General features: G+C 46.0%; 1 protein-coding gene across 6 annotated transcripts in view; it reads left to right on the top strand.

Moving 5' to 3' along the window:
• The window catches only part of SRPX (sushi repeat containing protein X-linked), a 111,806-nt gene that overhangs the window by 51,528 nt on the left and 38,198 nt on the right, over positions 1 to 22,080 (top strand). For 3 of the 6 annotated variants that reach the window (XR_007460467.1, XM_049643687.1, XM_049643691.1), the window contains exons 1-6: positions 54 to 2,034; positions 4,821 to 5,012; positions 6,945 to 7,121; positions 17,149 to 17,275; positions 20,234 to 20,355; positions 21,092 to 21,271. Coding sequence is in view for 5 of the 6 variants with exons in the window: in XM_049643687.1 (XP_049499644.1) it covers positions 1,860 to 2,034; positions 4,821 to 5,012; positions 6,945 to 7,121; positions 17,149 to 17,275; positions 20,234 to 20,355; positions 21,092 to 21,271 (973 nt within the window). In the remaining variant the exon portion in view is untranslated. Of the gene's footprint in view, positions 1 to 53; positions 2,035 to 4,820; positions 5,013 to 6,944; positions 7,122 to 17,148; positions 17,276 to 20,233; positions 20,356 to 21,091; positions 21,272 to 22,080 lie in introns of those variants that run through there. The other 3 variants (XM_049643692.1, XM_049643688.1, XM_049643690.1) reach the window with 1 other exon arrangement.

Genomic DNA, 22,080 nt, shown 5'->3' with positions numbered 1-22,080 from the left:
GATGAAACTTTATTCTAATGATAAAGAACTCCATCTCTACACATTTCCAGCAATCCACCCCCCACCAGGTATAAAAAGCCTAATCAAGAAACTTCTAAGCAGGCTCAGGTAAGTATGTCCACAAATATTTCTACTGGTGAGTCATTTCTCTGAAGCTTAGGGAGCCCTGGGAAAAGGGAAGGTACATTTAGGTGATTTCTCTCTGAAGCTGCTTCCTTTTTCAGTGGAGGGATGATGTGAAGAAAAATTGGTTAATAAAGTTCTGTTGCGGAACTTTTGCCCAAGAAATGTGCCCGCAGGCTGGCAAAAGGACACTGCCCTGCTCTGTCGCGATATGTCCAAGTTGTAAGAGAATCAGGGTAGTACCGGCCAGTCCTTCGGTTGTTTTTCACATGAGTGAACAGTCTAATATAATGACCAGTGTCTGTCCAGTTGTGTTTCCCACCACATTCCACGTTTTCTTATGATTTGTGAATGCAGAGACTCATTCCTATGCACAGCTCGTATATTAATTGCCTCAGGAACTAACCAATCAAACAAAGGACAAACTTGTTAATTAGGTGTTTGGGGTAAGGAGATATTCCAATTCCTAACACTTCTTAATTAACTGAGGGTTTAAAAAAATGTTTTTTCCTTGAGTCCCTTCTTGAAAAATCTTCCTAAAACACATATGTGCACATGTGATTCTTCCCTTGTGCAGTAGAGTTGCCCAGTGCCCTCAGCTCAGCGTTCCCAGTGTTCATCCTCCCCTCATGGCACTGTAAGTGTGCAAGGTAGACCAGATGGCTAAAATATGTGCCAATATATTTAGATGGCTAAAATATGAGTGTTTAAGAACAAATATGTCTTAGGAAATTGTTTTTATTGTCAGGTTTATTTTAGTAATTTCTACTCCCAACTTGGGACTCAAACTCACAACCCCGAGATCAAGAGTCACATGCTCTTCTGACTGAGCCAGGCCGGGCACCCCAGTTTTTTTTGTTTTTTTTTTCAAGTCATAACACTTTAGAGGCAAACCATTGTTAACCAGGCCCCTGCACAGTGTCCGGCACAGAGTGTATACCCAATAAGTGCTTTGAGTTAAAGGAGAAGAAGGAAGAAAGGAAAATGTAAACGACATTTATTGTGTTCCCAGAATGTGGCAAGCGTTGCTTTTGATTCTCTTGCTTGGAATGCCATCGCACAGTCACATGAATGGAGGGAAGGGGGAGGGCATGTTGAGATAATCTTGTTATTCCTTATTCATAGATGAAGGAACCACAGATTAGAGAGGGCAGGTGAGTTGCCCAGAGTCCTTCAGCTAGCCAACATTGCATTCACGTGTGAAATCCAGATGTTTGAAGCTCTGTGTCCAGAGATTGGCTTCTCACTCATCTGCTCTAAGACACTGTCTATCCTAGAAACTCCAGGTAACTGGGAGGCTTACCGCTTTGGCCAAGGGGGTGCTGAAAAAGCTTTCCTGAATAACTGATTTAGAGTTCTCCCTAAATAAACCCCGTCTTAATTGAAGCAGCGTAAGGGCTTTGTTTCGCTAAAACCTCTGTGTTAAACATCTTGCTAGTTCACTCTAACTCCTAGTGCTTTTGTGCACTTCAAGTTCAAGTCAGTCACTAGCATTTTAATTATGATTATGGCAGAGCTGTGAAACTGTCACAGTATCTTCCTTAGAAGATTTCTTGGAAAATGACCCAAAGACATTCCTTCTGCGAATAAATGAAAACAAGATTTTTTTCCCCACATGTTGACAACAGCGCAGCTTTCGATGTGCAGCCAGCACTTCTAGGAGGATTTGAGGACTCAGAACGAGGGACAGAAAGGAATCGCACTGAAAATATTGTATTGAAATATGTGAATTTGTGATGTATGTATACCCCGGTCATCCTCTACTGTACCTGCCAGCCTTAAATACTTGTCCTGGGTACATTTGTGGCAAAGACGACCGTAACACGCGTGCTAAAGGGAAGGTATGCTGCTTTCGCATTAGCTTCCTCAAGAATCGTGTCCCTCCTGAAAAAGAAGTCCAGAAGCTGGAAGGTGTGTATTCAACATTTGAGTGAAAAACAAGTTAAGAATTGGACACTCTTCCCGTTTTTACATCAGTGGGGTTGTGATCGGGAGCCAGAATGCACAATGGCTTTGCCTTCAGCTGGAAGGGTTATGAGAGACCACTCAGCAGGCAGAAGAAGGAGTAAGGAGGCAGGCATGGGCAGGGGATCGGAAAGGAATAAGGCAGAGTTTGAAGCCTACAGCTTCAAAGCTAGATGGGACTTTGAAAATAATTTAATCCACTCCTGTGGCTTAGAGTTGAGGAATCTGATTCCCTGAAAAGTTTAGTGAATTGTCCAGGATTGCTAGGAGAGGATGGAATTAGAATGTATGCCTGGGGCTCCTGTCCTTGCCTGGTATTACACTCCCCACACTTGACTAGTTCAGTACGTTTTCCTCCTCTCCCTCTGTGTCCCCCATATTCACTTCTCCCTCACCACCCTTCCCCCACCCCCAGTGCGGGCTTCACTTTCTCTCCCTGGAGGCCAGTTCTCGGGCTTCCACAGTTTGGTGTGTGAGATGGCAGAAAATAAGGCAGGAAAGGGGCCCAGTCGGCAAGAGGAGGAGGCCGGAGATGGGGAGCGCAGAAGCAATGCGGTCTAGAAGGAGAACAGGACAGGCAGGGAAACTAAAAGGAAACGAGGCAGTGAAGGAGTTGAGAAGGAGTGGGGAAGATGATAAAGAGGTAAAACAACAGGTCGTTTTTAAGATCTTTTTTAGTTACCATGGAAATCCTCTGGCAAACTGTAAAAAGTGCTTCTTTGAGACAAAACAGCAAGAGCATTTGGGAATTTCCTTGTAGGTGATCTTTCCTATTGGAGTTGGAAAAGAAAGGCAGAGAGGGAAGGAGGGAGGGAGACAGACAGACAGGCAGACCTCACGTCTAGTAGTCACAGAAGCCAGTAGGTTCCAAATCTCAGTTTTATTTGAGTGGTAGGCATCTATGGATTTTTCCAGAGTTTATCTTAAGATCATTTGATTACAGAAGAAATATCAATACCTGTGATCGTGAAATCTCCTGGTTTCCTGGCTTTCCTGGAGCCATCACTGAAGAAAGGACCAAGGCATTTAAAATTGTTTCAAGAATTCTTTCATACCTAGAAGACAATAATGGAGACATGTATGCTGTTTTGTACTTTACTTCAGGGTCCAGATTATTCTTAGTTAAAAATGCTAGCACATGGGGCACCTGAGTAGCTCAGTTGGTTGAGCATCTGACTCTTGGTTTCGGCTCAGGTCATGATCTCATGGTTTCGTGAGTTTGAGTCCCACATTGGGCTCTGTGCTGACAGCATGGAGCCTGCTTGGGACTCTTTCCTTTCCCTGCCCCCCCCCCAATAAATAAATAAACAAAAACTTAACAAAATAAAAACGAAAAAAAATGTTCACACATACAATGTGTGTTAAGAGGAAACTTTGTTCAAGGAAGGTCCGTAGGCCTGATGTAAGCTCCTGGAAGCCTGTGTCCGTGCGTCCGCATGGTCGAACTTAATCAGCCTCAGGCCAAGCCTGCAGGACATGACTTTTACCCAGAAAGTCCAGGAAATACTTGCTTGAGTCCTGACTGTAGGCTCACGTGGCAGCTGTCTGCAAAAACATTATATGATGAAAGTATTAGCCAAAGAAGTTCTGAAAGCACAAAAGAAAAAAAAAAAACCCAAAACAGCCTGTGCACACGCCCTGGACCTGACTTGGTCTTCATGGCTGAGAAGCAGTCAGAAACACATCCTCAGAAAATTCCTTGGGAAGTCAGACAAGGTGTCCTCCTTGGCCACATGATGGCGCACGCACCCCACTCACGGACAGCCCAGGTGCAGAGGAGCCTGGCAGCTGTGGGGAGGGGGCTCCCCTCGGAGGCATTGGGGAGCGAGGCAGGCTCCACTCTTGGTAGTTTGTGAGGTGGGCACTGTGGGAACTTCCCCACCAATGAGCCAGCCTTGCCCTAACAATTTTATGGCTTTCAGCGAGTACCTTCCAAAGGCACAGGGGAGAGGCTCTGATTTGTCAGCGTTCTCCTAGCTGTGCTCCGGGCAACTACTAGACAAAAATCAAAACACGCCAGAATTTTGCCATTTGGGAACTTTACCATTTGTGACACTTTCTTACCTGAATGGGGCCTAACCGGGGACGTCTGAAAAGGGGAGTTGCTTCCCTATGGGAAGCGATTGTTCTGTGACTTTAAGCCAAAATTATCTCCTGTGGTAAAACCTTGGAAATTGCAGCTTTGTTCACATGAATAAAAATAGTATTATGAGTTTTTACAGAGAATATGCATGCAGATTTGGGAAAAAAAAACCTAACCAATTATGGACTTCCTTGCCACTATGTATGGATGGTTGGGGTTAGGGTTTACAATGATATCAAATGCCTTCAAAAGAAGAATTATGTTATCTCCTCAAGGGAAATGCCAACAAGAACAAGCATGTATTGAATATTTGCTATGTGCTAGGCACTGTGCTAGGTGTTTGATATGCATTATTTTTTTTTTATCCTTAGAAGAGCCCTGGGACAGAGGTATAGGTATTGACTCAGAGAGGTTCAGTAACTTGTCCAAGATCACACAGTTAGTAATGGAGGAACTCGGATCCATAGACAGATATGTCTGACACCTAGTCCTGTCATCGTAACCTCCCCACCCAGAGACACCTTAAACGACTCCTTGAGAGATTCCAAAATATAGAGTGCAGTCAGCCAGGGACTTTGAGAATGAGGAGACACATTTTCTAAAGATGTCATTTCCTATTTCTCCCCTCCTTTGTTTCTGCGACCTGCAGACACCCCATGGTGCTCCCCCATCAAGGTGAAGTATGGGGATGTGTACTGCAGGGCCCCTCAAGGAGGATACTACAAAACAGCCCTGGGAACCAGGTGCGACATTCGCTGCCGGAAGGGCTATGAGCTGCATGGTTCTTCCCAGCTCATCTGCCAGTCAAACAGGCGCTGGTCCGACAAGGTCATCTGCAAGCGTGAGTAGCTTGGCCCCGGTGGGGTGGGTTTTTGGGGCCCGTCAGCACCAAGGTTCTTTTGCTCTGAGATGAGATTAGAGCTTTTTTGTCTTTACCGAATGTTATGTGGTCTCTAATGAGAAAAACTGACCTTGTGAGCGGATGCCAGTGGGTTTGCGAGATTTGGTGGAAGGGAGAGAACACCTTTCAGACACCACAGTGTGATCAGCTGTTCAAGAAAGGGGGAGAGAACAGAGGTTTGCTCCGCAGACAGGTTTTGTTTCAATATGTGCTAGACCCTGAAAAGGTGTTGGGGATCTCGAAACAAATAAGACACACGCAGGCTCTGCCATCATGGGTCTCACAGAATAGCATCGGAGAGCAGAGCAGGGGTGCAAATCGTGCAGAACGTACCAGGTGCGAAGTCATGGACTTGTGTTCCTGGAGACAAGAAGTGTTCACCCAGAGGGCAGAGCTGACAGAGGCCGGCCGGCCGGGAAAGTTACTGAAGAATGCCATTCCAGGAAAGGGACCGTGCCTCAGGGGAGAAAGAAGATGGGCAGAGCGTTTCGGGGGCTCACTTTTAGCTGGAGGAGAAGTCACATCACATTCAGGCAACTGCCAGAGGTACAGCATTGTTGAAGCACATTTCAGGTGCCATTGTTATTCAAAACAGCCACCATTAATTGAGCACCTGTTGTATGCTGGGCGTTTGACATATGTCCAGTTTTTGCATTGAGGCTATTGACATGGGTGCCAGTACCTTAACTTTATCGTTGGGGAAACTGAGGTTCCGGGCTGCAGCCATATGACCCCGCCTATGCAGACCATGTGACAGGGTGACTGTATACATAGTGGACATTTTTGGTACTTCGCCCGGATATCCTTGGGTCCTGTTTTCCCAATTCTGGGTGTCCATCCCCCAGCTTCTGACTTGCATGTTAGATCTTCTTCAGAGGAAGAGAGGAGACTGTGTTCCTTCAGAGGGCTGTTCTCTTTGTTCTGACAGGGAGGGCATCCCCAGTAGGCCTGGAGCTGCCCAGTACTGACTGGTAAAGGATTATGGGTGCCCAACTTCCTTGTGTGGAGACAGGACAAACCCCGGGGTCACTCTGCTCCAGAGCTCCCCTGGGCGGGGGCAGGCCAAGGCTGACTTTGCCTGAGATCCCATCTTGCCTGGCCTCCTTCCTTCCCCTGTTCTACCTTCTCCGCCCCTCGCTGGTCTCCCTTGGGAGAACTTTCTCACTAAATCACTTGCACACAAATCCACGCCTCAGGGTCTGCTTCTGAGGAACCCGACCTGAAACACTGACTTAGCTGGGATGCCAATCCAAGCCAGTCTGATATGAAACTGTGTGCCCTTCCTTGTAACAAGCAGCCACCCATGGTTTCTCTGGTTCTAGCCATGATCTTTTAAAAATTGTATTATGCTTATTTATTTTTGAGAGGCAGAGAGAGACAGAGCACCACCAGGAGAGGGGCAGAGAGAGAGAGAGGGAGACACAGAATCCGAAGCAGGCTCCAGGCTCCGAGCCGTCAGCACAGAGCCAGACATGGGGCTTGAACTCGTGAACCAAAGTTGGATGCTTAACGCACTGAGCCACCCAGGCGCCCCTCTATCTGTGATCTTCTTTTTAAATTTTTTTTAACATTTATTTATTTTTGAGAGACAGAGAGAGATAGAGCATGAGTGGGAGAGGAGCAGAGAGAGAGGGAGATACAGAATTTGATGCAGGCTCTAGGCTCCGAGCTGTCAGCACAGAGCCCGATGCAGGACTTGAACTCACTCACAGTGAGATCATGAACGGAGCTGAAGTCGGAAACTTAACTGACTGACCCACTCTATCTGTGATCTTTAAATTGGCTTTGCACTCTGTGTTTTCGGAGTTTCTGGGCTCAAACTCTATGGACAAAAACTAAGAAATGCTGAGTGTCTGGTTTTCTCTTTTTCAGAAAAGCGGTGCCCCGTTCTGGCCATGCCAGCGAATGGAGGGTTTAAGTGCGTCGATGGTGCCTACTTTAACTCCCGGTGTGAGTACTACTGCTCACCAGGATACACGTTGAAAGGGGAGCGGACGGTCACGTGCATGGACAACAAGGCCTGGAGCGGCCGCCCAGCCTCCTGTGTCGGTAAGAAAATACCCATCTTCAAGGAGCGCATGCTTTGGGTGGGTTCCTACAGTGGATTTTACAGGAAGCATTAGCACCCCGAATGTAAAGCATAAGTACCCAGCTTTGCTTCCAGAAGCTCTCTTCATCCCTAGTCCTGTGGCTTAGCCCAGACCTAACCTCAGGCTCTATCCTAGAGCCCACTTCACGGCCAGGGGCTTGCATCTAATGCCTCTCTTTCTTGGCTTGCTCCTGAGGCCGCGGCAGGCTGTCAGGGGTGCTGCTTCCGTCCAGGGATCTGCCCTAAAGCACTGAGCAGAGTGGTTGACGTTTGCAGGACAGCCCAACAGAGAACATCTGTGTGTCTTTGAGCTGACAGACGGAGTTCATTTGTTGTAGACTGCGATGGGATGGTCAGTCAGCAGGCACTCCCTTTGCTAAACTGGGATTTGGAAATGTTACCTGACTCTGGGTTTGTTGAGCAATGGTTCTTAAGGTGTGCCCTTGGGAGCTACAGAAGCACTTGGGAATTCTTTAGAAAGGCAAACTCTTGGCATTGCCCCAGATCTGCTGAATCAGAGGCTCTGGGAGTGGGGCCCAGTGCTTTGCACTTTAAGGAGCCCCCGGGGCATTCTGAAGGGCTGAAAGAGAGCCCCTGATGTAAGGCAGTACTTCTCAAACTTTAAAGTGCATTGGAATCACCTGGAAACCTTGGTGAAAATGCAGATTCTAATTCAGCAGATCTGGGGTGGGGGTCTAGCAATTGGCATTTTCTTAGGCCCTCCAGGGGATTCTCATGCTCTGAAGTTTGAGAATCTGCCTTAAGAATATCAAACTTGGGGGGGCGCCTGGGTGGCTCAGTCAGTTAAGTGTCTGACATTGGCTCAGGTCATGATCTCGTGGTTCACCAGTTCGAGCCCCACATCGGGCTCTGTGCTGACAGCTCGGAGTCTCGAGCCTGCTTCGGATTCTGTGGCTCCCTCTGTGCTCCTCCGTCTCTCGCACTGTCTCTCTCTCTCTCTCTCTCTCTCAAAAATTAATAAACATTAAAAAAAATATCAAATATGGGAAGAACTTTAATACCTTTATGCCAGAAATAGTGCCTTTGGACCAGCAGTGTTAGCACCAGCAGGAAGCTTGTTAGAAATGTAGAATCTTGTGACCCATCCCACACCTGGCAGATGAAAATCCACATGTGAATAAGATCCCCAGGGGATTCCTGTGCCCTTTAAATACCGAGGCAGACTGCTCTGGGACAGTGGTTTTTCAACTCTGGCTTCTATTTAAATCTGAATCACTGGGGCCCTGGTATTTTTCCAAAGCTCCCTCCAAGTGGTTGAGAACCACTCTCCCAGAGGATCATTTACTCATGAACCATTAGAGCTGCCAGGACCCACCCTTACAGAATATTCTAGTCCCTTCCCCTATTCTACAGATGAGGCCTGAGAGGTCACCTGACATAAGCAAGGTTGTATAGAGCCAAGCCTGTGTCTCCAGGCTCTCAGGCCCAAAGTTCCTGGATCCAGAGATACCTCTGGCACTGACGTGCTAAAGCAACTGCCATAGGCGGTTGGCTCTTCCCTTGTTGGTATCTGCCCGTCCTCCAGAGAACTGGTCAGCTCAGTCTGCGAATGTGCCTCATGCCAAGGACTCGTTCCTGACTGTTCATTGTCTGGGGCATATACTTCAGGAGCAAGACTGAAATTGGATGCTACCCTCCGGGGGCAGAAATATAACAGTAACAACTCTGGACTCAGTCCCAGGGCTGTCTTCAGGACGGCACCTCTGTCCATGGTCTTCCCTGGCAGCCATTCTCGCTCTTCAGTTCTGTGGGTACTGAGCTATAGCCGAGGGATCTTGCCCAAGATGTGATATGAACCCTCCTAGGTCAGAGTCACAGCCTGGACCATACCTTGTATCCGTTTGCCGAGAGCAACAGGTCCAAATAAACTCAGATAACAGACTCAGATTGATTCTAGGCTTCTCTTTTTCTATGTTTTAGGTAGGAGTTCGTAGTGGTCAGTAGTTGGGAAAACAGAAACCATGCTAGGTATTTCACATGGAGGAGAATTTAACACAGGGAATTGGTTAAAAAATATAAAAAGAGCTGGAGGAGCAAATGGTGCCACGGTGCTGTCACCCAAAGTTCATAAGCCTGGCCTTATTGCTGACATTTCTGGAACTGACGCCATCGTCGATGAGGGTGAAATCAGGAGCCCGCACTCCTGCCGCTAGTTCGGGAGTCCAGGAAACCCTCCCTGAAGCTCTGCCTTCTCCTTGCGTTCTGTTCTCTGACAGGTGCCTCCTGTTTGCAAACTTATCTGGCACCCAGCAGGCAAAAAGAGTCTGGGAGATAGAATTTTGAGACCTTCAGTCCAGGTGGTAAAAGGGAGATTACAGAAAAACTGAGTAGCAACGGGATATTTGGTTCAGCAACTTTTCTCCGAGGGTTTGGACTTCTCCCCCTGAGTCACAGTAGTTCTCGGTGAGAAGATGGCAGAGCAGTCCTGGTCAACCGATGCAGGTAGAGTGGTGCTGAGGACACACACCTCTTGAAGGACACGACCTAAGGCCAGGCGGTCGAGTCAGCAGGACCTCTCACAGATGTTGTTTTCAGTATCTCCCCTGTGACGTGCTATGTGCAAGCTAGCTCTTCAGAACAGCCACCCAGATTTTAAATCTCTGCTCCCTCATGTCGGAAAGGACAGAGGTGATGGGAGGAAAGGAGATGTTTGAAAATCTTTCTGCTAAGCAAGCATTGGCGATGAGTTCTCTAGGGATCACACTGTTCAGGTGTCCAGATCGTGTGCAACAATGGAAAGAAAATGCTGATTGTTCTCAAAAAGCAACAGGCATGGCTTAAGCTGGACCAGATGGGGCTGGAACCTTCCCAGAGGGAGAGAGAAAGGACTAAGAAATGAACCCCAGTTGCAGGGAATTTATCTTAGAGTTTGCCAGGGTAAGATTCAGGCATCCTGGGTGGGGAAGGGATATTGTGCATACAATGAGGTGGGAGAGGCGAAAAGGGGACCAGTGAGCCACAGGAGAGCATAGAGCTCCCAGGAAAAAGAGACATACAAAGCCAGCAGGCACTTCTTTCGTTAATTTTGGTGACAGAGAAGCTGGAGTTTGTCCCCAGTGACTTTTACTCCAGGGATGTCATGGACTCTGTTGGCTTTAAATGTATTAAATTAGTTTAATAACTTTGTTCATGTGTAGAGGGTCCTTGAGCATAGCTCAGAGCCTCAGCCTCTTTTAGATGCTGACCCATGGTGGCTGAGTAGTTCCCAAATTTCCGCACAACTTCCAGCAGCGCGTCTTGGCCAGAGCTTTGCTGAGTGCTGAGAAAATGGTCCCAGCTCTCCTCCAGACCTGGAGGGAGGAGAGAACACTGGCCAGGCTTTTGACTCTGAGGTGGTCAGTTCTGTGGTCTGGCTAATTTGAAAGTACCATGAGTTAAAATTAATTCTCTTAGGCAGACCGCACTCTGGCAGTGGACTCAAGTCCATGGTTATTTCCAAAACAGATATGGAGAGAAAGAAGTCAATGCAGGAGAAAAATCCTGCTGCAATTGCAGGAGGGTTAAACTAAAGAGCCACAACTTCCATTGATCTATATCTGTATCTAGATACATAGATATATGAAAAAAACCTTGAAATTAAACAACTATTGTTTTTAGGGGATTTTTTTTCTTTCTTTCCATTTTTAGTTATTTTTGGTTACATTGGCATTTAGATAGAACAATGGACAGTTAGAATTACAAGCAAGCCCTCATCTAGATGCCAGATTTTGAGTTGATGTGTGATTTCTCCCTAAGACCAACACTTTTCCCTGGGCAAAAAGAGGAAGAGATAAACATTAAAGAAAATTAAAAATCACCGATAATGAAGACCCAGCCGATACCTTTTGACATGCAGAGAGCCCCCATTTAGTTGTTTTAACAAAGGACAGTGTACAAACCAACTTGATTTTTGGAATTGCTCTCTGCTTGTTTTGTATTTCCCGCAGAGTAGAATAGATTGAGACTTAGCACACACGAAATTCTGGAATAAAATATCATCTCTGAGATTTCAGATATGCACATTGATGGATTGCTTTTGTGGCTTCTCAGCTCTCTGACAGCTGGGCTTACCCACTGACCCACAGGGACATTCGATGGACTGCCCTGCCTTACTTCCAGAGAATCAGTTGAAGATACACACATTATGGGGCTAAGAATAAATGTGTCAGTGCATCGTTATCAGTGATCTTAAATTATGCTACATTTTTCCTGGGTTGACAAGCACACATCCTTTGGCAAACCTTCAGGAAGCTAGTTTAGCTTTGAAACGACTCATTGGATTGAGATACTGATCCACATTTTTACCTGGCCTCAACAGGTAAACTCATAGTGACCTTGTATAATATAAATACATCACCAATGAATTTTCAGTTGGGCATCTTTCTGGTGAAGATGGTGACTTTTTTTAAATTAAAAAAAAAATTTTAATGTTTGTTTATTTTTGAGAGAGAGAGAGAGAGAGAGTGTGAGTGAGCAGGGGAGGAGCAGAGAGAGAGGGAGACACAGAATCCGAAGCAGACTCCCCGGGCTCTGAGCTGTCAGCACAGAGCCCGATGCGGAGCTCGAACCCAAGAGCTGTGAGATCATGACCTGAGCCGAAGTCGGACGCCCAACCAACTGAGCCACCCAAGTGCCCTGAAGATGGTGACTTTTAATTGTGGAATTCACTGCCTCCATTTCTTGCCTCTTGCGTCCACTGGGGAAAATTTTCTGATACTTTATATGATAGCAAAAAAACAGAACCACCTCTGAGACACATCCACAAGGATTATATTATACTAAAGCTGGGGAAAGCAAACAGTCGGGCAAGTTTGCAGAGTCCAGGTTTGTTCTGCCTTTGGGAATTACTCTCCTCCTGTGCCCCATGTAGTGGCCACTTCCTTCCTCTGTCACCAGCCTCAAACTGTTTTATATTTGTATCAGTAATCTATTCCTGCACAACGGACAACCCAAAATTCAGTGGCTTCAAACGACCATGTTATTGCTTCTGGTTGTTTGGGTTGGGGATTTGGGCAGGACTCAGTGGAGACAGCTCATCTCTGTTTGACATTGTAATAGCTGAGGTGACTGGGGACAAAGGATCCAAGATGGCTTCACTCACGTGTTTGGAACCTCAATTGGCTGTGCTGGCTGGGGTTTGGCTGAGTGTGTCTGTCTGTCTCTCTCTCTTCATAATTTCTTGTCCTCTCCACATGGCCTCTCCAGTCAGATAATTAGACCCTTAGATGGCAGCTGGTTCCCAAGATAGCAAAAGTAGAAGGTGCCAGACTCTGTTAAGGGCCCAGACTTGGGACTGGTATAGATTTACTTCCCTTACATTCTCTTAGTCAAAGTGACTCACAAGGCTGGTGCAGATTCAGAGGGAGGGGAAATAGACTCTACCTCTTGGTAGGAGGTGCTGAATATATGTAAGGGGATTATGAATAGCCATCTTTGCCAGAAATTCACCACAATATTCTTTGTTTGAAAAAAAAGTGCTTAGAAATCATTAATTAAATACATCTTGGAAGATGCCATACAAGATGAAGAAGTTTGAAAAAAAAAAACAGGTGTGATTGCTTATATACCTGTTCGGCCACTATTAACAAAGCTAAAATCATAATGCTTTAAATGAGATACAGGTTCTATTCTCCTATAAACGTTTATGCTTAAGCAGCCTTGGGCAGTGTCCGAGGCCCAACTCCTCCTCACTTGTTCTTCGGTCTAAGATGGCTGCTATAGCTCCCCCACCATATATCCACATTCAAACCAGGGTAGAGGAGGGAGGAAAAAGGGAAAGGTGCGCTCTTCCCACCCTTTTTAAAAGCACAACCCAGAAGTTGCACAGGTCACTTTTCCTCACAGCCCATTGGTGGAGCCCATCACATGACCACGCCTAACTTCAAAGGAGGCTGGGAAATGTAGTCTTTCTTCTAGAAGGCCAAAGGCCCAGGCAGACTTCTTTGACTACAAAAAAGGGGATCAGAGAGTAGGTAACTAACCAGTCCCAGCCACACTGACTGTAGAGAGTGAGAGGAAGTTGGTGTGAAAGATCAGGGGATAAAAGAGGTGAGAGAAGTGGGGTGCCTCGGTGCTTCAGTCTGTTAAGCGCCTGACTCTTGCTTTTGGCACAGGTCACCATCTCACAGTTCCTGAGATCGAGCCCCACATGGGGCTCTGCACTGACAGCGACATCCCAGAGCCTGCTTGGGATTCTCTATCTTTCCCCCTCTTGCTGCCCCCCCCCCCAATAAATAAATAAATAAACTCCATGGTGAGAGAAGCAGCAGGTTGAAAGCCAATTTGTACGTAGGAAGTCGGGAAAGGGACAGTGAAGAGTCTGTTTCTGTGAGGAGCCGTGGCAACCTTTTACTTGGGTTAAGACTATCATCTTGCCTTAGAATGAGGCAGAAAGAGGGGACTCCACCTCAGGTCCCGCAGTCTCCGATAAAGGTATTGCCATGCTCTGAAGTGCCCGTTAATCATACGCCATCTTCAAACATGGCTCTCCGGTGGGAAACACTATTTAAGGAAACATTTGAGGATGCAGTTACTTTACAGCCTCAGTTTAAAAGGGTTTTTTTTTTTCCCTCTTGGAAAAAAGTGACCTTGTGGCCAGGACACTGTCCTTTTGAACCTCTTTCTTATTTCCACCACCTACCTGGTTAGACATGTTAAGGATTCCCAAGCTTCTCCAATAAATAGTAGGTGATACAGTGAAATATATTTGTTTCTGATATTTTATATGCAGAGGGGCAGCTAGAGCCCTGAGAAGGGGAACAGTTGGTCAGATGTCTCCTGTGCATGGCCTGGGTTCTCCCAGAAGTTTTAGGGCTTCCACACAGTAACTGGCTCTGCGGTCATCCTGACTCAACAGGGAATTGCAATTATGTTTCTACAGTAACTGTGTTCATTCATGGAAATTTGTGATCGCTTCTAGAAACCATGAGGGCCATGGCTGTGTAATCATAGGCTTAGGTTTCTGGAACATCTGCTGAAAGGCAGGCTAGCTGGTCTCCTCAGCTGAATATGAGGGCAGCATGCTTGAGGGTGCAGCAGAATCTGCTCTTCAGGGATCGATGGCGAAGCTGTACCAGGCGACCCCAAAAGAATGTACATCTTGGGAGGAAATTACCGGGTCAGCAGCAGGCAGACCACCCAGACGTGTTTGGCTTATTAAGATAATTAAAAAATATGTGATCATGTCTGAAAATCCCAGACCATTGAGAAATTCCACAAGAGAGGAAATACTTCCTGGTATATAAATGGGGATGTTAACAACAATACTCAGTCTGGTGGGTGGCCATGAGAAGTCAGTGACATAATGCATGGGGTGGGCAGGTAGGTTGGTTCCGTAAACATTCGCTGTTATTTTTAATGATTAATTTTTTTCTTGTTTCTAGTTTGGAAGAGCACTGCTTCTGAAAAACTAGGCCAGTTTCAGCTAATCACTGTTAGCCCGGACATAAGCTGGCTCTGGAAAGCTCTGAGAGCCTTCACCCAGATAATCTAATTTAGAGCACATTTGCTCACAATGGCGGTACGAATGGTTAAATACAGAAAACCCAGCATGTCTTCCAGATGTTTACTTTCCATGACACAGAGGCTAAATGTATCTCTTCACTCTGACAATGTCACCCCAAGAAAATAAGGAAACACTGTATAATTTTGCATTGAAATCTATCTCCTTTTCTCAGCCCATCCTTTTTTGCTTTAAATTAACAAAAAATATATATACTTTCTTTTTTATTAAAAAAATTTTTTTAATGTTTATTTATTTTTGAGAGCGAGCGAGCATGAACGGGGGACGGGCAGAGAGAGGGAGACACAGGTTCCGAAGCAGATTCCAGGCTCTGAGCCGTCAGCACAGAGCCCATTGTGGGGCTCAAACTCATGAACTGGGAGATCACGATCTGAGCCGAAGTTGGCCGCTCAGCCGACTGAGCCACCCAAGTGCCCCTAAAAAAAATACATACTTTCTAGGATGAGATTGCCAGCTAGATTTGACCAGCAGGGGGCAGGTACTGTATACTCATCTTTGGGATTCCCCCAAAGCTGTGAAATGTTCATCTCAATTATAAATGTATGTCTTCTATCATCTATCATAACAGAAGTTAAAAGGATTATTTTTAAAAACTTAGCAAATGAAAATAGTCACCTCAAATGCATTCAAAGCAGCTTCCATTTTATCAGAACATGTATATACTTTTATCAATTTTAGGAAGCATATTTGTTTACATTTTAATATCCCTGAAATTGGAATGCATCTCAAAATTGATTGTAACTTAGACGCAGTAAAATATGGTAATTATTCAATTTAGGATTAGCGTATTAAGGTTTGTAAATTCACACTCCATTGAAGCATGACATGGGAGGCATATGAATTTGCATAGCCGAAGGCGAAGTTGTTTACCAAGTTATTCATAACTTCTTGCCCTAAATAAAATGAGAAGTTATTAGAAAAGACATAGAAGGAGGGATGCCTGGGTGGCTTAGTCAGTTGAGCATCCGACTTCGGCTCAGATCATGATCTCAAGGTTCGTGGATTCAAACCCCGCGTCGGGCTCTGTGCTGACAGCTCAGAGCCTGGAGCCGGCTTCAGATTCTGTGTCTCCCTCTCCCTGCTCCTCCTCTGCTCATGCTCTGTCTCTCTGTCTCTCCCTCAAAAATAAACAAACATTAAAAAAAAGACCAGAGAAAGCATATTAAGACTTTACGTGGTGCTTTAGTCTCTCAAGGATGTTTCTGACTCAGAATGAAATGACATTTAATTTTCATTCAGGTTGTAGCATAGAGGCATTTAAATAATTATCAGTTGATGTCTAAAGCAATGCACATCTAAATGTTGTAACTTGCCAGGCTGTCTTTAAATATTTTCTCTACCTGTTCAGAATCATCAAATGGAATTTTCGAAAGTTTGAATTCCCCCTTCTTGTGATTTCACTTTAGCTACGACAAAATGAAACCCAACCCAGCGAGGATTGACATCTCATTTATTTCTAACCCTCATTATCAACCCATCCTTGATACTGAGGGAGCAGAAATTCTGTTCCCAGGTAGAGAAACTACCTGGGCAAATTCAGGAGGCCTTTGGAGGGCCAGAGGCAAGGTAAAAACTGCTTTCCCGAAACACAAAACCATGGGTGTCGTCCAGTGGTAGTTGGAGAGCACAGTGCAGACCATTGTTTGTTGTAAGCTATTGAGGAGTGGGGAGTGGACTTAGCCAGAGGAGAGAGGGCTTGTTCTAGGAGTAAGTGCTTGGACTTCAGTTATAACTCACACTGTCACTGTTTACACACCCGGCCTTAAATAAATCACTTAAGCTCTCTAAACCTCAGTTTCCACACTTGTAAAATAGAGCATTGGGTCGTTTCTTTAAGCCTCTGTACCATTTGCTTCTGCCTCACCGTGGGCGGTACCATTTTCTACTTCGTGTCCTATTTTATGTATGGTGACAATAATCCCCCCAGTAGACTGTAAACTCTTGAGAAGCACGTAATTCCCTTGCCTTTGTGCATCCCTAAACCTAGCAGTTGGAATGGTGCCTTGAGTAAGGCAGTCGCTCACTAGAGATGTGTTGCCTTGAATTGCATTGAACTAGAAGACAGCTAAGGTGCCCCTTCTGATGTTCTGTCATGCTGTCCTTAAAGCAGGAAGTACTCCCTATGGCTGAATGAGTTCTAGCTGGGTGGCTGCAATGTTGTGAAGTCAGTAAGCAGAGTCTGGAAGCGTGGGGAGAAGTTGCCGTAGCTGATCAATTATGCTAGAAGACACCTTGCAAGGCCAGTTGATTGCGGGTCTGGCCCTGTGAGTTCTCAAGCAGTCTTCAAAGCTCAGCAGGAGAGAAGAGGCAAGATGAATGGAGGGAAGAGAAATACAGAGGGGTGAACAGACTCTTTGAAAATGGGGAGCACGTGGAGCTACTGGCAGGTCAAATGCTGGTTGTTGCACCCCAAGCCGACAAGATATTTCTTCGTGATGGTGACTGTACTGTGGTTCTGTTTTCAGATATAGAACCTCCTAGAATCAAGTGCCCAAGTGTGAAGGAACGCATTGCTGAACCCAATAAGCTGACGGTCCGGGTGTCCTGGGAGACGCCGGAGGGCAGAGACACGGCAGATGGCATTCTAACTGAGTAAGTGCACCTGTGGCAGTGGGAAGGATGTTGCTTCTTTTATGAGAGATGTTTACTGCCCAGAGTGGGGAAGTGTATCTCTGCTGGTCCATTTATGCTTTCAGAGCACTCCTTTAGCAATTCCTCATTCATGCGCTATTTTTCTCCGTAGTCGTCTTCAGCACCTGCCATACTGTATATTTTACTTATGTATTTGTTTATCGCCTGTCTCCACGATAGCATGTTTACTGCCATATCCCTAATGCCCAGAAACAGGCCTAGCACAGAGTTGGTACTCGGTAAATATTCGTCAAAGGAAAGGGAAGAAGGGAAGAAGAGGGATGGGAGGAGAAAGAGGATGCTAGCTGGTTAACTCTGGGATAAAATCACCCCCGTTGCCTGCCCACGGGGCTCCTACTGAAGCCCTTAGGCCTCACTAAGCCATCACCCGCCTCCCTGATAAGCCTCCGTGTGTCCCAGGTAGAGCCAGATGCTGCCCCCCTCCCCTTGTGCTCTGTGAGTATGGTTTAGTGCAGAACTTTCTATCCCTTGGTTTTTGGCAACTGCTCCTTTCAAAACTTTGACTTCTAGTTAAATTTTTTTAAACTTGTGACCACAATGGGGAGCCTGGATGGCTTAGTCATTTGAGCATCCGACTCTTGATTTCAGCTCAGGTCATGATCTCACGTTCTTGAGATAGAGCCCACCGTCGGGCTCTGTGCTGACAGTGCAGAACCTGCTTGGGATTCTCTGTATCCCTCTCCCTCTGCTCCTCTCTGTGCTCTATCTCTCAAAAATAAATGAACTTAAAAAAAAATAAAAAATAGAGGCACCTGGGCAGCTCAGTCAGTTAAGCATCCGACTCTTGGTTTCGGCTCAGGTCATGATCTCGCACTTTGTGAGTTTGAGCCCTACGTTGGGCTCCACATTGAGAGTGCAGATCCTGCTTGGGATTCTCTCTCTCTCCCTCTCTCTGCCCCCTCTGACTTTCTTTCTGTGTCTCTAAATAATTAATTTTCAAACATTAAAAAAAATAAAAATCAACTTGTGACTACATTAAAGACTTACAGAAGAAGTTTATAAAACCAGAGGAAGGGTCTTCAGCTTTCTTCCCCACCCCAACCCCATTCTCCGGGACCAACTGTAGTAGTAGTTTGACATACATCCAGAATGCTTTTTCAAATGTATGGTTCCCTTTGGGAAAGTTCAGCTACATGTTGTTCTAGTCTAGCACCTGGGCCTGTCCCCCTGCAGCTGTCTGATTGGTCTTCTTGTTCCCTGGATGCCACTACTTCATGTCAGCACGTTCACATCTGTGCCTTAAAGTTCACGGCCCTGTCAGACCTCCCTACTTGAGTTTCCATCTGCGGACAAAGGATACCTCTGACTTACTGCCTTATGAGCTACACGGCGGGGAAAGCCTTGCTAGAATCCTATCAGGCTCACTGCGCAAGAGGAAATATCTTAAGCAATTATGGGCAATGAGAGAACATCTACTGGGAAGATGTTCAGTCTTCACCCCTAAGCTCGGAAACAAGTGTTTCCTGTGAATTCACTTATTGACTCCTGGTGATGGTTATTTTCATGTCACAGATGAAATAGAGTCTCCAAGAGGTTAGCGGCCACTCATATTTGAAGTATGATTCCTCTCAGGTTTTTTTAAATGTTTATTGAGAGAGAGAGAGAGAGAGAGAGAGAGAGAACGAGAATGATAACGAGAGAGAACACACAGGGGAGGGGCAGAGAGAGAATCCCAAGCAGGCTCCGCACTGTCAGCATAGAGCCTGATGTGGGGCTTGATCCCAGGAACCGTGAGATCATGGCTTGAGCTGAAATCAAGAGTCAGATGCTTAACTTAACTCACTGAGCTACCCAGGCGCCCTGCTCTCAGGTTTATGTGCATTTGAATTGTGCTTCCTGAGGACCTTTGAGCATCTAAGACCCAAAGTGATACATTTCTAATGGTGGGATTTCTGGCACTTTCCTAAGACCCTTCAGTTCACACCTTATGGACAGACCCCCTGTCCACCTCTCTGGGAGGCTCTCTTCAGTAGTGACAATGATAATTTCACATATTCATTATTAGCAAATATTCTCATCATTGCTGAGAACTGTAGAGAGAAGGCCAATGAACCATGTGTTGGAAAACCAACCAACCTGGCATGTGATCATGCCGCACTTATTGGTATTCTCCTCAGACAGCCAAGAAGAAAGCTACTACAGTCGCCCTCGTTATGTGATCTTGGGTGAGTTCCCTAAACTTTTGATGCCTCAGTTTCCTCATCTGTGAAATGGAGATAATAATACCTATCTCATAAGGTTGTTGTGAGGTTTAATATGTGTAAAATGCCTGGAACTGTGCCTAAAATATGTATATAAGGTTTATGTAAGTACAAAGAACTTATTACTACACCGGGATAATCAAGGAATCACAATAAAGTTGCCTTTTGCTCAGGGAAGCTCTCCACTAGGCCAGATAGCAAAAAAAGAGACAATTCTAGCACCCCCCTGCAGGCCCAAATTTCCAATGACTACTTGGACTATACCCTCAAATGATTTTCCTCACAGAAAATTCCCTCACCCTCTCCAGAGTGAGGCAATTAAGGGTCCCCCTGGAACAAAGGTGGGCCTGGAAGAAGACTTGGGCCCTGGGTTCTCAGCATGCCCCATCATCTGTTCTACCTCCCAGTGAGAAAAATGAATCTAAATTTGCCAGGAATTGGCGACTTCCTTGTTCTGGTCTCAAACTGCTCTTCCAAAGCAGAATAAAGCTCAGGAAGTTCTGTTCTTCAAGAAATCTTTGTTCTAGTCAGATTGGCCTAATGGCTCTCCCTCAGTATCTCCACATCCAGGGCAGAGTGGGTGCTGAACACGTGCTCGTAATGATCATCGTTGATCCTTAGGCCCGCAATGGCCTAGTTGTTGTTAGGCCCTTAATGATCATCTTTGGTGTTTCTGTTTTTTTTTCCCTTCTTTAAGTGTTATTCTAAAAGGCCTCCCACCAGGCTCAAATTTTCCAGAAGGAGACCACAAGATCCAGTACACAGTCTATGACAGAGCTGAGAACAAGGGCGTTTGCAAATTTCGAGTTAAAGTAAGAGGTAAGAATACTGCTTATTGGCTTTTTCCTCTCTTTACAGGAGCAAAGGGAAGTAGGCCCTCAGGCAAGAACCCTTTGTGAACTCCTGCTGCCATAGAGATACTTGCCAGCTTTGGATTAGCCTCTGATGATGAGGCTAGGGGAAGTGGGCCATCTTAATGGCTGAATTTCAGAATACAACTCTGGATGAGGTTCAGTGCTGGCAGATTATTTATGAGGTCTGAGGGAGCAGTAAGCCAGTCTCGCATGAGCCCACAGCTGGCTGTCCCAGAAGAATCTTATTTTGATGACTTTTTTATCCCCGGGCTTGAGTGACCAGCTAAAGCCTCTAAGTCCTTCTATAAAGGAGGTTAGGAGCCCCCTAGCTTGGGCCATCAGGAGTCCATGTTCTTGGTGTTCCAGAACCTTTGTTCTCCCTGAAAAAAATATTTTTAAGATTTATTTTATGCCTCATGGCTTGGGCAGCTAATTCCTAACCATCTTTATTCTTTATTCTTTTTTCTTTTGGGTTCAACCTCCTCGTGTATAGCACAGGGACTAAACCAGTTGATCTCAGTGGTCTCATTGGTATGAATGGTAAACATTCCAAGGCCCACCCACTGGCCAGATAGTCATATGTGCCCCCTCACTCATTCACAGGCCAGTAGAGAAGCTTGACTGCAAGACTGCTGCCTTCCCTGGTTACTCTGTGGAGGGTAGCTCAGCACTGAGCCTCCTCTGGCCTTGTGTCCCTACAGTCCGCCGCTGTGGCAAACTCAACGCCCCAGAGAACGGTTACATGAAGTGCTCCAGCGATGGCGATAATTACGGGGCCACCTGTGAGTTCTCCTGCATCGGTGGCTATGAGCTACAGGGTAGTCCTGCCCGAGTCTGTCAGTCCAACCTGGCCTGGTCTGGCACGGAGCCCACCTGTGCAGGTATGAATACAGCCCTCTACCCAGCCAGCGGCAGAACCCGAAGACCCTTGGGTTCTGGATTCCAGTATAGGGAGCGAGGACTTCATTCTGTACACTTTGAAGGGTTCAGCGCCATCCCTCTTTATCTGAGGAGGGAAAATGGCCCCTGAATCTGGGGCAGCTCATCTCATCCACCTTCCTCCTTTGCCTCTGTCCGTCTCCTGATTTCTCTTTCATGCCCTCTAAGGAAGAAGCTGGAGGTGGGAACCCAGGGCCCGCCATTAGTGACTTTGCAAATTAGCAAAGTCCGCTTTAGGTACCCTTAGCCTTCCCTTCTACAAATGTGAGGGTCTTTTTTTGGCAAAGCCAGGATACTACTGCGTATGGACAGTATAATGCCTGCTTTGCAGCGCTGGCTTGAAAGTCACACAGACCGTGGGCATTCAGGATGTTTCCTCCTCAGGTCAAATGAGGAAGACCATACCTTACCTACTACTTGAGTTGTCGTAAGGAGTAAATGAGGTCATCCATTGAACAGTGGATTAGAGCAGTGCCTGTCACAGGGTAAGGGCTCAATGCATGTCCACTCTTATTACCGAGGAACACAGATTGGGCTGGGTAATGATAATGGTATGAAATTTGGACTAGCCAGAAGATTCTGGGCATATCTTTTATTTATATACTCCACTTCTCCCCCCCACCCCGCATTTCCTGGTACTTTCTCATCTTTATGCTTCCTTTTAAACCCCAGCCATTCAGAGTTGGGTGAAAGAGAGACACATGTAGACCATCAGCTAAATTCCCAGTGTTCTTCAGTTTCATACGTTAAG

The sequence above is a fragment of the Panthera uncia genome, chromosome X (genome assembly GCF_023721935.1).
Source record: "Panthera uncia isolate 11264 chromosome X, Puncia_PCG_1.0, whole genome shotgun sequence".
In the NCBI taxonomy this organism is placed as follows: domain Eukaryota; kingdom Metazoa; phylum Chordata; class Mammalia; order Carnivora; family Felidae; genus Panthera; species Panthera uncia.
The sequence above is the reverse complement of the archived record's forward strand: the minus strand, read 5'-3'. Positions and strand labels throughout refer to the sequence as shown.